The 18538-nt window shown below is 41.3% G+C and overlaps 1 protein-coding gene across 1 annotated transcript in view; it reads left to right on the plus strand.

Moving 5' to 3' along the window:
- The first annotated feature begins 12 nt into the window (after nucleotides 1–12).
- Nucleotides 13–18538, plus strand: part of LOC138960085 (probable ATP-dependent RNA helicase DDX5) — a 22406-nt gene continuing 3880 nt past the window's right edge. The window contains exons 1-11 of the mRNA XM_070331814.1: nucleotides 13–256; nucleotides 2515–2752; nucleotides 3195–3291; nucleotides 3933–4066; nucleotides 8637–8702; nucleotides 9145–9286; nucleotides 10117–10277; nucleotides 11947–12119; nucleotides 12544–12716; nucleotides 12968–13027; nucleotides 17502–17732. Coding sequence (XP_070187915.1) covers nucleotides 114–256; nucleotides 2515–2752; nucleotides 3195–3291; nucleotides 3933–4066; nucleotides 8637–8702; nucleotides 9145–9286; nucleotides 10117–10277; nucleotides 11947–12119; nucleotides 12544–12716; nucleotides 12968–13027; nucleotides 17502–17732 — 1618 coding nt within the window. The 5' untranslated portion in view covers nucleotides 13–113. The remainder of the gene's footprint in view (nucleotides 257–2514; nucleotides 2753–3194; nucleotides 3292–3932; nucleotides 4067–8636; nucleotides 8703–9144; nucleotides 9287–10116; nucleotides 10278–11946; nucleotides 12120–12543; nucleotides 12717–12967; nucleotides 13028–17501; nucleotides 17733–18538) is intronic.

Raw genomic sequence — 18538 nt, forward strand, 5'->3', positions numbered from 1 at the left:
TACCAAATCGTTTACATTTAATTCATATGAGCGATATTATTCTGACGTATTTAGGAGAAAAGATCCCGGCACATTCGTCTTCAATGGGGGGGTGACGGCCAACACATCACATCATGATCTTCCGCCATTTGCTGTCTAAAGTACAGCAAGTAGCAGCCGTTGGATTTCGACAATATTCGACAAACGATTCGCTTTTCCTGTACGGCGCCAGTAGCATGTCACACAGAGACAGACATCGAGACAGGGACAGGAAGAGGTATTGTGATTTTCGTGTTAGTCAAGGAGAAATCACACGTGGATTTTGACCTTCCTTTACCACGCCGGTTTCTGGTGGAAAGAAATGCCAAATGGCGAAGGTTGCCCTACTTAGTATGTTCGCCTCGTTGCTCTGACTGTGACATTCCCATAAAGACTGTATTTTCATGCGAATTGCGAGATCGCTTGAAATAATGAAAGGGAGGAAGACAAGGCAGTTACGCAGTAGTCAGTGAAAGAGCAAGCAACCGATCGACTGTTGGGCTGGAGACTATAAATTTATCAAAGAACGTTGGGGAGGCAGATTAATTTTAACATTTATAAATCATTAAATGTTAAAGGAACAAAGCTAACGCTCGCAGTAAATACTCCCATTGTACTGATTGGGACAAAAATATCCCCTTAGTTTCATTATTTTCGTGAATTACAACTTAAAAGTGATAAAAGGGTTTGGAGGCACACAGAAGAAAAAAAATTTTTCGAATGACAAGGCCTCCCGAAATTAATGGGAATTGTCAGTTACATTTTTCGAGGGGTATCTAATTGATAGTTTATTTATTTACACAGACGCATGATTTGTTTCTGCTGATGCATTGAAAATCCTGTGAGCGGTGTCCCCTGGATGTCAAAAAGAGCAACTTTCCTTGAAAAGTCTGCAACATCAAATTTGTAATTTTCAATATATTTTCTTTTAAGGGTAAAAACAACTGTATATGGCCGAGAGGATAAAAAAAAGGGTCGGTCGGGAATTTGGAACCATTAAAAACATGTCTTGATTTTTCTGTATCAAACTCAAAGCTATGACTATCAGTATCATTGTATGCTCTGTGCAAATATCAACACATAAAATAACAAAGTACAGCTAAGTGCACTCGTCAAGGAAGCAAGTTTTAGTATGAGAAGACACTAGTTACAAGTAGGACAGAAGGGGCCTAAAAAGCAGGTGGTTGAGCCACACTCAAAGACAGTGGCAGCATTGGCATCGACTCTTTAATTTGACATCAATGGGATAAGTGCAAAACTTAGTAGAATGATACCTGGCAGTGGCACTGATATCAATCAATCAATCAATATGAGGCTTATATCGCACGTATTCCGTGGGTACAGTTCTAAGGGCAGGGATTTTTTTTTATGCAATTTATATCGCGCACATATTCAAGGCGCAGGGATTTGTTTATGCCGTGTGAGATGGAATTTTTTTTACACAATACATCACGCATTCACATCGGCCAGCAGATCTGACTTTTCACGGCCTATTATTCCAAGTCACACGGGTATTTTGGTGGACATTTTTGAGTCACTTGAGAAAAAGTGACTCTATGTAATCGGTCAGTGTTAGTCTGTCCGGCCGGCGTAGACACCACCTTAACGTTGGACTTTTCTCGGAAACTATCAAAGCGATCGGGCTCATATTTTGTTTAGTCGTGACCTCCAATGACCTCTACACTTTAACGATGGTTTCGTTGACCTTTGACCTTTTTCAAGGTCACAGGTCAGCGTCAAAGGAAAAATTAGACATTTTATATCTTTGAGTGACAAAGTTCATCGGATGTGATTGAAACTTTGTAGGATTATTCTTTACATCAAAGTATTTACATCTGTAGCCTTTTACAAACGTTATCAGAAAAACAAGGGAGATAACTAGCCTTTTCTGTTCGGCAACACACAACTTAACGTTGGGCTTTTCTCGGAAACTATAAAAGTGACCGGGCTCAAATTTTATGTGAACGTGACTCATTGTGTTGTGAATAGCAATTTCTTCCTGTCCATCTGATGCCTCATATAATATTCAGAACTGCGAAAGTGACTCGATCGAGCGTTTGCTCTTCTTGTTTATCTATGCCTATACAATTTTGCCAGGAAAGACCCTTTTGTCAATCGTGGGATCTTTAACGTGCACACCCCAATGTAGTGTACACGAAGGGACCTCGGTTTTTCGTCTCATCCGAAAGACTGATAGTGATAGAACAAAAGAGATCCATGGCAATGCTAGTGCTACTGGGATGATGCCCTGTTCTTAGTCTTTCTGTGTTTTGGGTGTGTAATTAGTAAAACGGTTATCAAATGAAGACGATGACTTAGTAGTTAGTAGTAAGTGAGTCATAGTGTCTTAAGATCACAACTGACAATGCCATTTAGAAACAGAAAGCAATATTTTGACACCTGCTAACATGTTCATTGTCATTTGTTTGTATATTTCGTTGCGAGTCCAGTATATTAGGTATTACACCTGGTAACATGGTTTACAATAACTTATAGGGACAGATCTCGCAGCAGAAGTCCTCGCAGAGATCGTGATCGCGACAGAGGTGACCGTGGATTTCAAGGTTTCCGAGGCGGGGGTGGCGGCGGCGGAGGATGGGGTGGCGGTGGAGGAGGGGGCAGAGGCGGGAACCCGGGGCAGAACCTTCGCAAACCGCGATGGGACGTCAGCAAGCTGATCAAATTTGAGAAAAACTTCTACCAGGCACCCCCAGCTGTTGTTCATCGTCCTCAGGTAAGACAGTCATGTACAGAATGTCTCTTTAGTCTTACTGTTAGAATCACCACGGCTGTGTTGTTCTCAAATGACAATAGATCAGCTGGGCCTGAATGTCTAGGTCCAAATCCAGCAGAAGTGAAAGTTACATCAAACTCTTAGTTCTGTGTGTTTCAACTGTTGGTGTGTGAATTCTAAAAGAGTGCTGTGAATCACTAAATGGCTGTTGCCTGGCCACTCTTATTTAGTACAGTTGAACTTGTCTATAACGACCACCTGAGGTACCGACCCAAAAGTGATTGCTATGGAAGAGTAAATTATATAGCACAAAAAAAAATTGTCAGGAATACTATGGGGTGGTTGCTGTGGTTAACAAGAGGTGGTCGCAAGGGCTGGTTTGACTGTACTTCATTGTTCTGGGTTAATGATGTTTCATGTTTGAATCACCTTATGTTTACAGTCAGAGATTCAACAGTTCTATGCTGAGAAGGAAATCACAGTACATGGCAGAGAGATACCCAATCCTATATTTTCCTTTGATGAAGCTGGCTTCCCAGGTAAGACACCCAGTCACCCTTCTGAATGCTTTGAGTATTGCAGTACTTTGGATTTAGTGCAGTCTGATTTTGATTAAACAGACTGGACCTGTCAACTCCAGGTGCACGGAGCCCCCTTGGGGGCTTTCAGTCATACCTCAGGCAGCTATCCTGCAGAAGATCTATCATTACTAAACATATCCACTGAGCTATTAAGAAAATAAGTCCTCCATCAAAATATGTCATTATTTGATTTTAGGTCACAGCTTAGTCACTTAGTGTCTGGGGTAATTTAGTCTTGGCTAGACTAGTGGTGACTTTCTATGATGTCATTGTCAGAAATGAGGTCACTGATTGAAGCACTAAATGAATGAATATGTCAGGTGGCATCAGAATAAAGTTTGGGGCATAAAGTAGGAAATCAATGCTTTCTTTGACATTATTTTATGAGGGTAAAATAGCAAATATTTTGTATTCATATACAGTTGAAACCTTCCTTTTTCGGACCTGATGTTCAGATTTTTTTTCTCAAGATTCCACTGTAAGTGGAATGGGAATGATGAAGGGGAGTCGAATGAAGCATTTGCTTTTCTTGTCTTGAAAGAGGATTCCATTGCATGAATTTGATATTTGTATATTTATGGTAACATTTGTGTGTGCAGATTACGTCATGCATCAGTTGCACAAAAACAGCTGGACCGCCCCGACCCCCATTCAGTCCCAGGGCTGGCCCATTGCTATGTCGGGACGTGACTGTGTTGGTATAGCTCAGACTGGCTCTGGCAAAACCCTCAGTGTGAGTGTCACTTCATCCTTCGCTTTGCAGTCATCTTTGTAACATAGAGCTGTGGGCAGTTTTGTGAGGAAGTAGCATGTCCTCTGTAATGTTTGCCATTGTTCATCTTTACACCCCCGGTATAGGGGTGTGTATAGGTTTCGGTCGATGTGTTTGTTTGTTTGTTTGTGTGTTTGTGTTCGCATATAGATCTCAAGAATGAACGGACCGATCGTCACCAAACTTGGTGAACAGGTTCTATACATTCCTGAGACGGTCCTTACAAAAATTGGGACCAGGCAGGTTTCACGGTATTGATTTCAGCCATTTCCCATTTTCTCACACTTCCAGTCAAACATAAAACTGTGAAATACTGTGAACATGGATGTTATTGTAATTAATTAGGATCAGTACCTCACAAAACAAAGAAAAAAATTATACGCAGAGTCTTTTTTTCCATAGAAAATCAAGCGAAACGAAAGTTGCCCCCAAAACATGAAAATCTATCAAACAAACTTGATGCAAGCCTGACTCCAGAAAGAAGACAGAAAACCACTAATACTAAATGATTTACATAAAGTTTAAACATATAACAGATTTTCACAACAAAGTTCCTTGCCTGAGGCTGTCTATATGTTTGCATGCAGATGTCCTTGATCAGAACGCCATTTTCACCTAAACCGGCCGGCGAAATGTTTTTTTTCACATTTCAAGGTCTCCATACACTAACAAAAGTCACATGTTTTGAAAGTGTATTTATGTGTGTACAAGATAAAAACAGATAAGTACTTCTTTATCATTTTTTTAATGGCAGAAATAAACTTATACTATCGATACCCCCTAATTTAGAAAACGGCAAGAAGAGCCAAGATACCTGTTTCATTAACAAGGAACACTTTTTTGTTCATAAAAAGACACTCACTCATTTTGATATAAAATAATAATCAATTGCATACATATATGAATACAGAATGTTAAACAAATCTACTTTTATTTTAAGTGGAAAAAACACACAACAAAAAACACGCACATAAGTGACGCACACAAACTGAAGGCTTACCACCAAAGACTGTGGGTACCCTAACTACTCTCCTCACATAGGGAGGGGGGGGGATAGAAAGATCCCTAAACAAAGCCTGCCTCAACACGGCTTTAGTAGGTAGCCGTGCCTGCTTGGTCATCCAATTATGCCGTCGAAAAACAGAAACAAAGAAGAACAAGTCGCGTAAGGCGAAAATACAAAATTTAGTCAAGCTGTCGAACTCACAGAATGAAACTGAACGCAATGCAATTTTTCAGCAAGACCGTATACTCGTAGCATCGTCAGTCCACCGCTCGTGGCAAAGGCAGTGGAATTGACAAGAAGAGCGGGGTAGTAGTTGCGCTGAGAAGGATAGCACGCTTTTCTGTACCTCTCTTCGTTTTAACTTTCTGAGCGTGTTTTTAATCCAAACATATCATATCTATATGTTTTTGGAATCAGGAACCGACAAGGAATAAGATGAAAGTGTTTTTAAATTGATTTCGAAAATTTAAAGGCACAGTAAGCCTCCCGTAAACCATCACAGAGCTCCCCGAGCGTCTACATACAGTACAAGCATACTTCCATTTGAACGCTCACCGAACGGGAACATCCTGGCTGCTTTCTGTCGAGCGTGAGAAATTTTCAAAGAATTTATTTTCGTGGACTTCTCCTTAACAACAATTGCGCCTCGTTTTGGTGCTGGCCAGGACGGCTGTTATGAATATGATACCGGAAATCACGCCCGGACAGTAAGCCTCCCGTAAACCATCACAGATACTGTCAGGCTTTTACACACAGTACAAACACCCTTCCATTTGAACGCTCACCAAACGGGAACATCCTAGGTGCCCTACGTAAAGAGCGAGCAATTTTTAAAGAATTAATTTTGCAGATTGTCTCGAACACTTTTTGGACCCATTCTGAACTCAGGTCAAAAATGAGTTACTTCCCTTCTATCGATGTAAACTGTCGATATCCGTGGATCGATGATTATCAGAATGTTTTTGGACCGTGGTGCGTTTTTGCGCTAGACCTAACTTTTAAAATCTAAATAATAAATTGACAGCTTGTTACAAAATTCTTTAATCATAAAAGAATTTGTTTTTCATCAAGACAAGATCAGAAAAGCCCGGAAGCAGGGTCACGCAAGGGTCGTCGCAGACGACGGTTTACAGTGCATATCGCCGTTCCTCTCAACAGTCAAAAGTCATCGCTAGAGTTCTTGTGAACCACAGCCGTTTGTTTCGTGCATAAAAACGTGCTATTGTAGATAAGCTCACATCGAGTCACATTCAAATGACTAACTGACGACTACATTGTGAAAAAGGGAAACTGGATGACACGAGTTCACGATGGCTCAGGGGTAAGATAAACCACGCAAAAATAAATTCTTTGAAAATTGTTCGTTCTTTACGGAGGGCACCTAGGATGTTCTCAATCGGTGAGTGTTTAAATGAAAGGGTGTTTGTACTGTGTGTAAAAGCCTGACCGTATCTGTGATGGTTTACGGGAGGCTTACTGTGCCTTTAATTTTGATCATAATGTTTATATTTTTAATTTTTAGAGCTTGTTTTTAATCCAAATATAACATATTTATATGTTTTTGGAATCAGAAAATGATGAAGAATAAGATGAACGTAAATTTGGATCGTTTTATAAATTATTATTTTTTTTTACAATTTTCAGATTTTTAATGACCAAAGTCATTAATTAATTTTTAAGCCACCAAGCTGAAATGCAATACCGAAGTCCGGCCTTTGTCGATGATTGCTTGGCCAAAATTTCAATCAATTTGATTGAAAAATGAGGGTGTGACAGTGCCGCCTCAACTTTTACAAAAAGCCGGATATGACGTCATCAAAGGTATGTATCAAAAAAAAGAAAAAAAACGTCCGGGGATATCATTCCCAGAAACACTCATGTAAAATTTCATAAAGATCGGTCTAGTGGTTTGGTCTGAATCGCTCTACACACACACGCACACACACACATACACCACACCCTTGTCTCGATTCCCCCCTCAACGTTAAAACTTTAGAAGACACTTGCAAGGCAAATTTTCGCGCCGCGGTGCCGATGACGCAAATAACTCTCGCGACAAAACGATTGGTCCGTAAAGTCGCGTCATCAACCGGTTCATGAATGGCCCGTGTATGAATGGCATTCCTTCTGTTGTGATGACGTGCGCACCTCGTCATTGATGTGACTTGGAAAATCGGTCGGATTTAGGTACCCCCAAGATCTTATGTCGAAATTAGATACCTTTACCCTACCGATCCAGAACTGCAAAGGAAACGTTAATCAAACTTCTATAATCATTGAAAAAGCAAAAAATCTGATCGAGCATGAAGAGGTAGCGATCGTGTGGTAGCGATCGTTGGCTGACAGACGGCATATTACTCGACAAAAAGGCAACAAAAACAATAAAATCTCACCTGAAAAAATAATCACAAATCACGCCTTCGGCCTCAACTGTGAAAAGTGTGTAATATGTCACATACGGCATAGGATTGCCCGAACATGACAACGAAAGTGAAAGTAGCGATCGTTGGAAACCCCTGACAGACGACGGTCGGACATTCCAAGAAATGGACACGGCGCGGAATTTCGCGAAATTTCGGTCATTGTAAATGCTTTCCTATGAAGTACAGACTATAAAGGTGTGTTTTCAATGTCAAAATAAAATCATGTTATCATTTCTTGTGGTAAAATAAGCTTACTTGGTTTATCTGTGAAGACTTAGTTTTTCGGACAGACAGCTTCCAGTTCTCGATTCGATTTTTTGTGTGCAAAATATGTAATGCAAAATTCATATTTGTGCTTTTGTTTTTGTTTGTATGGTTAGATATTGCAGCTCTGCTATCAAATATGACCATTCAGTGTGAATTGAGTGCCTTTTCGTTTCAGTTTTCACATCAATGGTTGGCTTCTGTCATGCAGAAGGAAATGGCGTCTGTCAGGATTCACACGATCGCTACCAAACACATGTGCATAAAATGCCAACAAAACAACTCAAACGATTTTTTTTTTCAGAATTGTATTCAAAATGACACATTTGTGCATTGCATATAAAAAAAAACACTGAGAAAATTGGTTCAGCAAGTTAGAAATCAGAGCACATTGTGCAGTCAATAGAATGTCTCAATACCGTGAAACCTGCCACCAGTCAAACACACGGTTAGGGAGTTATTGGTGGATTAAGATTCTACAAGGACTTATAGAGGGACATCTTAATGGTCAAAGGGAAATAACCTTCTCAGTTGGTGGCAGTGAGAATGGTTATTTCCCTTTGACCAACGGGGGTGTTTTTCCTACCTCGGAGGAATTTCTTGTTTGCTTTTGTGTGCATTCATGAAAGTAAGATTACATGACTGATTACCAATAAACAGTATACTTTTGGGTTGTATCTGTCATCACTTCATTATATCAACAATTCCAACATTTTCTGTCATGTAATTTGAAGCTGATCTTCTAGTTCTTGCTGGTGTTTTACTTTACTCTTCAGTTGCAATTTATTTTGTTTAGTATTGCGCATTTGAAGCATGTGAAGTTACTGTTTTGTTCCAGTTCATTTTGCCAGCCATTGTGCACATAAATCATCAGCCAGCCCTGGAGCGCGGAGATGGTCCTATTGTAAGTATGATTACATGCATGTGACAGACGAACACACCCTTACAAACACACGCACACTCTTTCTCTTTCTCTCACATTTCTCTCTCTCTCTCATTATTTTGTTTTGGAGGTATTCATGTAGATGCTTCAAACTGGACACACGCTACAAACTAACAAAGTAAACATTACACGTTATGAATTAAAAAGTTAAAGTTACTGAAGCAATCATTTATCTTCATACCTTCCATGTTTTCCAGTCTCACAATGTACTGACAAAAGTAGGTGGTAAATAACTGTAAAATGTGGCCTTGAACAATAACAATAACAACACTTTGTTGTCCATTAAAATATTACATACAAATGGAAACATTTTCTTCGGAAAATTTCCACTGTAATGAAGTTGAATGGGTCTGTGTTGGGAGAAGTTCAGATGTGTAGTGAAACTGGATATGACTTGTTGCAGGCATTGGTGATGGTTCCCACCCGTGAGCTGGCCCAGCAGGTGCAGGTGGTGGCCGTGGAGTTCGGTCAGGTCTCACATTTACGCACCGCTTGTGTCTATGGTGGCGCCCCTAAAGGGCCACAGATCAGGGATCTTGAAAGAGGTAAGCGGTCTCTTCCTGACTTACTTACTTACTTATGCCTTTGACCCCGTCCGGGGCATAGGCCGCCAACAAGAGCTCGCCAGGCACTCCGATCCTGGGCCTCTTTTCAGGGCCGAAATGTTCCTTGTATCTCTTGTTGACGTTTCTGTAACGAGTACTTTTTTCCATGGATGAATTGTTAGCCCTTCGCACAACCCCCAACCTGGAGGGCCAGGGTGTATACTTAGTCTGGCCCCATTCACCTCAGACCTGTCCGGCGTGGTTACACCTGCCAGGAGCACTATGAAGGCTCCGGCCGGCATAGCTCTTTGGATCATCAGGGCACACAAGCTGCTACGCCACGGCAAGGCATATACACCAGTAGCAGAGACCTGTCTTACTAATCAGTGCTAATTTATTTTGAGGTACAATGTGTCTGCGAAGTATGTGCCAGCATTAGTATTTCATCACATTTCTCAGGATGCTGAATTGCAAAGTAACCCGTTTCTGGCTGCAGTTGCCATAACCTTGAATTCGGGTGAGGAATAAAACAAACAATGAGACCAAATGGTTGTGCTTACAGACCCCAACCCTGTATCTTTATATGGACAATTTAGAGAAAGATGATTTGGAAATTGTTAACATCTAGCGGATCAAAATCATTATTTACAGCTAGAATTGTATTGATGATAATAATAATGAACACTCATGAATCACCCCTTCTCCCTAGAGCTCGCAGCAATATACAATAGAAACACATACACACGGTGTTATCTCTCTGTCTTCAAGTTCAATGAGTTGTTGCTTTTGTTTAATTGCGCTAATGTTGCGGCTTGACTTGCTGATTACAGGTTGTCAGATTTGCATCGCCACCCCCGGGCGACTGATTGATTTATTGGAGTCTGGTAAAACTAACCTGCGCCGAACGACCTACCTGGTGATGGACGAGGCTGACCGCATGCTGGACATGGGATTTGAGCCGCAGATCAGAACCATCCTGGAGCAGATCAGGGTAAGACTCAGTTGTTAGGCTTACATTTTAGCCATGGGGTTTGAGCCGTAGATCAGAACCATCCTCCAGCAGATCAGGGTAAGACTCAGTTGTTAGGCTTACATGTTAGACATGGGGTTTGAGCCGTAGATCAGAACCATCCTCCAGCAGATCAGGGTAAGACTCAGTTGTTAGGCTTACATGTTAGACATGGGGTTTGAGCCGTAGATCAGAATCATCCTCCAGCAGATCAGGGTAAGACTCGGTTGTTAGGCTTACATGTTAGACATGGGGTTTGAGCCGTAGATAACTCATAACTCATAACATTTTATTGATCCAACAAAGGAAATTAAATTGGTCATCAGCACATATAGGTCATTAATTAATCATTATAAAAGAATAAGAGAAGAAAATTCATAAAACCCATGATAACAAAAAATATCTAAAGTAATATATGTACAACTACAATACCCTTTTTACTTGCACACTTGACACACCGACACACATGCATACATACCTACATATATACCTACATACATACATACATACATACATACATACATACATACATACATACATACATACATACATACATACATACATACATTACATACATTCCATGTTAAAGTGTAGTTAAGAACATCACAATAATTATATCATTGTTTGGATTAACAGATAAGTTTTTATGTAAATGATGATAACAACAATCCATAATTAACGCTATTGCACTACCAAAAGAAGAGACCAACCAAACACATAAAACCAATCACAGTAATCATCATCAGTTATCACAGGTATCACAGTAGATTAGCCATCAGGTAGTTAGACTCAATTGGGCAAAATATAGTGTCAACACCATCACAACAGTGCTAAAGCTCATTATCACAGCACTAGTTATGATCAAAGGTCAAACAGTCATCAAATCATATTAAATCTATCACTAAGAGGTACATTTAAAAGGCATCACTGATAGTCTGTGGCCAGGACAATGGCTCGGTTGCTGTTAAAATATCTCACAGCTGCAGGAACAAAAGAACGCCGAAAACGCTCCGTTCGACACCTAGGCATGAGAAACCGAGCGTTCCGTGTGATGCGGAGATCCATCAGTGCGTCGTGGAGGGGATGCCCTAGGTCGAACAGAATAGCTCTGGACTTACTGGCAAGCCTTCTTTCAACAAGGACTTCAAGGGTGTCAAGGCTCTGGCCTACAGTAGAACTCGCTTTCTTTATCAGCCTGCCAGTGTCCCTTGCAGTGGCATTCCCTCCCCAACACACTGATGCAAACACCATCACACTGCACACCATACTCTGATAAAACATGTACAGCATCTTGTTACACACATGAAATGATCTCAGCTTGCGCAGGAAAAACAATCTTGACTGCGTCTTCTTAAAAACAGCATCAACATGATTAAACCAGCTTAGCTTGTTATCTAGAACTACACCTAAATACTTGTACTCGATCAGGGGAAGACTTAAGTTGTTTGGCTTACATTTTAGACATGGGCTTTGAGTCGCAGATCAGGGGAAGACTCGGTTATGCTTACATGTTAAACATGGGCTTTGAGCCGCAAATCAGGGGAAGACTCGGTTGTTTGGCTTACATGTTGGACATAGGTTTTGAGCCGTAGCCGTAAAACAAACTTCTAAAATTCTTGAGCTGTGAATGAAATTGTGTTGTTTCTGTCAGCCTGATCGTCAGACACTGATGTGGAGTGCCACCTGGCCGAAGGAAGTGCAGCGTCTGGCGGAAGACTTCCTGACCAACTATGTGCAGGTCACCATCGGCTCCCTCCAGCTGACCGCCAACCACAACATTCTGCAGATCATCGACGTCTGTCAGGAGTATGAGAAAGAGGAAAAGTGAGTTTTGGGCTGCTGGTTATTTCTGGAGCATTTGGGTTAAAAAATTGTATGTGTAAAACTCTAAATGCTGTAAAGGTGAAGTAGCAGAGCCTGTTGGTTTCACTGGGGTCCTTATCACGGTTTTGTTTGTGCAAAGAGGTGCAAGTTATAGAGCAAACAAAATGCTGTCTTCAGATAAAGATGGGTTGAACTTTATGTAATGCGTTGACAAATTGTAGGCTTCTGTTACTTTAATACTAATTTTTTTTTTTTTTTCAAGTGAGATATGTTTCAAGTGACTACTGATCCATATAAAGTTGGTAAATCTGTGCTTGCAGGGTAGCCTCTTGTGTAAACATCAGTCATGATAATGTGATTTGAAAATCTGAATCATTTGGTTGCTGTATGGATGATTATTGTGTCCATGGTTATTTGCTACCAGGCTGTCTAAGCTGTTGAAAGAGATCATGAGGGAGAAAGAGAACAAGACGATCATCTTTGCCGAGACCAAGCGCAAGGTGGACGACATCACCCGCCGGATCAAGCGCGACAGGTGGTCTGCCATTCCCATACACGGAGACAAGTCACAGAGCGAGCGAGACTGGGCCTTGAATGGTAAGACATTGTGTTAACCATTGCTCGTCTTAGTTCACATGATTGTCTTTCTGAAGCCTTTCACTGCTGCATTTGTCTTTCTTATTAAGGTTGGCATTTAAAAAAGAAAGGTTGACAATACCTTGTTTAACTCGGGCAGTACACAAGTGCTAAACTTGAACCCAAACAAAGAGAAATACACCTTACTGCTTACAGTATATTTGGGTACAGTGACACATACATGATTCTTTCATAAAGTTTTTGCATTTCAGATTTCCGGACTGGAAAAACGCCTATACTCGTGGCCACTGATGTTGCTTCAAGGGGCTTGGGTAAGTCAGTTCTGCTTTTGAGGATGGATTGATGGTTTTCACACATGTTCCCCTGTTTTGTTCTGGGGTCTCCTCTTGTCCTGTTTCAGCTTGTTTTCCTTTATTTATGTGAACGCCAAGAAGAATTTTCAGCTTTTCCCATCTGCAGTGGTAATGGGTTTCTTTTCTCAGGTTGTGTGTAACTAAGAGTTTACAGGTGTGGTTTGATGAGTAAAGACTACAAAACTGTCAAAAGAAACAGATCTGATTATAATGTGATGCTCTTCAAAGACATTTTTACCACTGTCTACTTTCTTCCTCCTAAATTAAAACATATTTATATACCATTTTAGATTATTTCATCAAGTTGAGAAGGTTGATGTGGAAGATAGTTTATTCAAATGTCTGAGTTTCTGTGTCGACGTAGATTGCAGTGGAACACCCACCCCCCCCCACCCCCCCCCCCCCCCCTTTTAAGACCTCCAAAAATCTGAGAAAACCAGGTCTTAAAAAGGAGGGTGTCTTAAAATGGAGGTAAATTTACAGAGGTTATGGACGAAAAGTCTGAGAAAACAGGGTCTTTAAAGGGAGGGAGTGTTAAATTGGGGGGTCTTGAAGGGGGGTTCCACTGTATGTGCACGGTTATTATATTTGAGGTGCGTTTGTTGACATCAGACAGCCTTAGTTACATTCACAAAATACGGAATCATCTATACTCATCAGTAAGTTTCTTGATGTTTTAATGTGCGTGTACATGCTTGTGGATGAATTTGTGTGTGACAGTTAGTGTGTTCTTGGGTCTTTCTGTCTGTTGTGGAAGGAACTTGGACAGTGAGATACTCGGGCACAAAACATATAATTTATATGAAATTATGGTAACGCGGTCATACAAACATGAAATAAAGGTTTGGGTGGTCTCTGTAAAATTGGATCAGGGAGAGATTGATTGAAGGGGTTGGATTAAAAGATATTCACAGAGTTTATGTGGAGTGAGGATGGGTTGGTTAATATGGTGACTGATTTTGGTGTGTTGTATGCAGCAGTACAGACTATTAGCGATGTGTATAGCATGGAAGGGATGATGGTTATGTTGTGTTAAGAAGTAGATGGAAACAAAACAAAAGATGACAAGATTCAATGCTGAGGTAGAACAAAACTGGAACAAGTTTATTAGCCAAAAATTGTAGGGAGAGGAGCAAGAAATAAGAGTTGAGTGAGGAAAGAGACGGTCCAGGGAGCGGCGGGTCATGCAGCCAACCCAATGTTTCTCCTTCTGTTCACCGTGCAGAGGTTGTCACCCACGCGGCAGCTGCAGCGGGGTAGCAGGCGTGGGTTCGGCATGACATGACATGACTTGCCCGACTAAGAGGGGACGCGACGAGCGGAAGCGGCCAGCTGACTATGATTGGCTGGCCCCTTCTCTTCTCGCCTCTCCCTCTCTCGCCCAGGCCAGGCCCAGCCCGGGCCCGCTCCAGTGGTGGTTCAAGTCGTGTGGAGCGTAAGTACGGGAACGGCTTCACTGGTGGTCTTAGTCCTTTTGCTGAACATGATTTGACCTTTCCACGATTCACTGTCCCGTTGCTACCCTCCTGGGTGGAATTTTGCTGACCTCCTGTGCGCTTTCACACGCACTATGCCCTTCTATGTTTAATGTCCTTTTAAGTTCCACTGACCCCTCCCCATCTTCCCAAAAGAAAGTGGTAAGTTTAAAGATACGTTCCCTCCCTTGTGGGCCATCCTGAATATCATGATAGATCTGTCGGGGCTTTTATCAACGATAAGAGTATCAGTCCACTTGGACACATACACAGAATTCACAGCCTGTCTGCTTTCTGTGGAGAGGGAGTTTGGGGCTGAACAAAATTCGGAATTGAAACCTGTGTCAATCTGTGAGATCAGTGCATAAAATAAATCCCACTGTGCTCAAGAAGCAGGCAGGCTGTTGATTTGTGGTGTGTGACCATGTTGAAAAATGCTCCTATCTTCCGTAAAAGCCTGGTGAGATCTGTGCTGATGTACAGGGTTGTTGAACCAGAAGGAATGTATCTTTTATGAAAATTGACATTTTCAAATTTGTTACGCCCATACATCATTGCTGTGTTGTACACGCAATGAAGCCCCGTAAAGCGTATCCGTGAAAGACGTCGCTGGCACCGAGTGTCACTGACGGCAGTGTGAGGCAATTGCAGGAGTCAGCAGTTCTCACCCCAGTTGTACGCGACGGGGTGGGGCCCACCCTTACTTACATAACACCACCTGGCCGGCCACCCGTACAGCTGACGGGCGGTGCTCGGTCTGCCACCACCACCACCACCACCCACGTCTCCGGTCATGTCGGACACTGCGTTGCTTTGCTGCTTATTTTGGCTGACACAGATTGTAGTTTCTTTCATATATCAAGCTTTGAGTTTGATTCGTTTTTGTGTTTTGTCAGCGTGGATGGAGGGTGAAAGAAAACCAATGTGAAGGTTATCCAAGGTCCGTTTCAAGGCAGGGGTCGCAGTCAGAAGTATTTGGTTAATCTGGAAAAGGAGAGACATGCTGAAAATTGACTTGAAAGGAAGTCATCTTCTGCGTTCAATGAAAATTGAAGTCATTCCTTGATAGTTGCATCTGCTTGAATGTTGCATGGGAATTGTGCGAAATTTCAGTGATATGTCTCAGTTCTTCAGCCAAGAGAACAAAATGGTAAGAAACCAAACTTCAAAACCCCTGCCTGCAGTTTACAAAGGTCGTTTGGGAAGCATGGAGTTATGAATGAGTATGGCTGTGAGTGTGTGTGAAGGGGGAGTGATGATGTTTGAATGTGAATGATTCAAGGGTAATGATGATGCATGAATGTGAAGTACATATGTGTCTGTGTGTGACCTTTGGTTGACTGTGAATGATTTGGGATGTTTTGTCTTTCCTAATGTCATAGTTGCTTACAGTGGGTCATGGATGTCATCAGTTGGGATAGGAAAAAGACAGAGTGTAATTGGGAGTAGGATTTAATTACTGCAGCTTGGGAAATCCACTTGAGTTGCTAAATTAATGGATAGTCTGGAACCCAGCTGGGATGTACTAATTTAGGACATTAGAGATAGGAAGGTAAGGGATAATGTTCTTAGAAAAGGGATTAACGTTTAAAGAAAACAGTTTTTTCAGCAGCATCTGAGCATTTAGTTTATTTTTTGAAAGATGGTAAACCATTTACTGATTTAGCTCTTGTGTGGGTTGGAATCGTTAGGCGGAAGAAACCTAAACTCCCCTAAATGTTGTATTTAAACAAGAATTTTGATTATGCTACAGGCCAGTTTTAACAATGCCATTTTGAATGTCCTTATTTTTACTTGCAAATTGTTTCTCTTGCAGGAGTTTGTGTGTGTGTGATTTACTTCTCAAAGAATGACATATTTTTGTTTGCAGGATTCACTCATTTATTATGTTGACTAAAATGAAATTTACCATGAACTGATGTATCATTGAAAACAATTACCAAATCATGAAGGCACATTCCTTGAACACTATTTGAACATGTTCATTTATTTGGCATCTGCAGTGATTGGAAACAAAAAAGAATATATTAAATGTAACGGGACTTATTTTTAATAATTGTTTTTATGGGACTGTTCTTCTATGCTTAGAAAAAATTATCTAAACATGCTGCCTTCCTGATTTGGCATGAAAGTCTTAACATTGCAGGAATATTGTTACTTTGTATTTTGTTTTACTGTTTTGTATTATGGTTAGTAGTTAATTAAATTGAAGTGTAAGATGGTAAATTGTTTGTTTGCAACAGGTAAGTACATTTGATGTGTAAGTTTCTTGGGAATGACATTTTAAAAAAATAATCAGCAAAATTACTTCAAGTGAAAGGAGTAGGTTGTTGTCACATTTTTGTCTTCCAAATTTCCCCATTTATAACAACCGAATCCTTCTAAACATGCATGTATGAAGCAGTATTAGTATTGTTCATATTAGTTTTTACAGTGACCGTAAATATAATTCTAGGCAGGCATTTCTTCCTTTTTCTACTGACACAGACAAGTGTTTACGAAATGAATTCATCTGTGCTCTTGCAGTTTACATGCATGGCAGGTTTTCAAGAGGAAAAGAGAATAAATGGGGATGGCGTGGTGGGAACAGCGAAAAGCTCTGAGATAATGTGCATCTTTTTCTTTCTATTTTGAGGGGGATGGGGGTCCCTTGATCTTTGATGGTGTTTCCAGTCAAGCTAGCAGTGTTGCAAGTAGCTGAATTGAGTGGAGGAGTCTGACTGAAGAAAAACAGTGCTGTTTGTGTTGGACTACAAGTGAACAGTCTCTTGTGTCTCTAAAAGCAGATAAGCACAAAATATTGTTTCACAGCTGTAGAATCACTTTGTAACACTGGCAGACGCTGAGAGTAGGGTTGTGGTCTGTGGCTTGCAACGCTGCTAGGTTGACACGCCAATGTATCACTTTAACGTTGACCATTGCGCCAAAACTAACACTGATTTTGTTGGTGACAACAGACGTGGACGACATCAAGTTTGTCATCAACCTGGACTACCCCAACAACTCTGAGGACTACGTCCACCGCATCGGGCGCACGGGGCGCAGCAACAACACGGGCACAGCCTACACCTTCTTCACCCCCAACAACGCCAAGCAGGCCCCGGAACTGATCGCAGTGCTGCAGGAAGCCAAGCAGGTGGTCAACCCCAAACTGGTCCAGCTGGCCGAGTCGGCACGCAGCTTCTCAGGTGAGGGGCACACTTGGAAATAGAACTCCAAAAATGTGATGGAACGGTAGAGTCAGCCCACAGCTTCTCTGATGAGGGGCACGCTTGGAAATGGACCGTTTTCAGAAATTACTCTGTTGAGTTGTATCGGTTGTGAAAGAGTGAAAAACCTTGCTTTGCTCAGACAAATGAATTATCATGTGCTCTTGTCCACATGTTTCAGACACCCCCCTCGCTTCCCGCAGTGGGGCACTGCGGTTATGAAATTAAAGGCCCCTCCTGTTTTTGGAACCGCAGGAGCTTTCTAGTTTGCTGTTAGGTAGATTTTTGGTTCCTCTTTCCTGTCATGCTCTCTTTTTCTTCATGAATTCTTTTCTTTTTTCTGCCTTCTTGCTCATTCACCTGTATTTTTTCCAAAAATCTCTTCTCTTGCCGCTTGTCTCGCGATTCATGTATAGTTTAATCTGTTAGTGTTCTGATGTAAGTCCAGCAGTAGATAGGTTAAGCCTATTTTAACATACTGGAAACTGGTAATCTTCCAGTAGGTATTAATTTAGTTTTACTAAAGCCTGCTGGGACACAAGTAATGGGTTAGTGCATTTGTAAACAGGAATCGCTTGACAAGTGGCCCCCTTCATCCCCCCCTTCCTCGTCCTGATATGGCTCTGCGTAGTCGGCTGGACGTTAAGCAACAAATAAACAAACAAACAAACCCCCCTCGCTTGTGACTGGCCCCTCCAATGTTTTTATAAGTAAATACTAGGTTATTCAGTTTCACAACCCATACAAACCCAACATTTATTTTTGGAATTCATTCATTTGAACTT

Source organism: Littorina saxatilis, linkage group LG2, assembly GCF_037325665.1.
Source record: "Littorina saxatilis isolate snail1 linkage group LG2, US_GU_Lsax_2.0, whole genome shotgun sequence".
NCBI lineage: Eukaryota > Metazoa > Mollusca > Gastropoda > Littorinimorpha > Littorinidae > Littorina > Littorina saxatilis.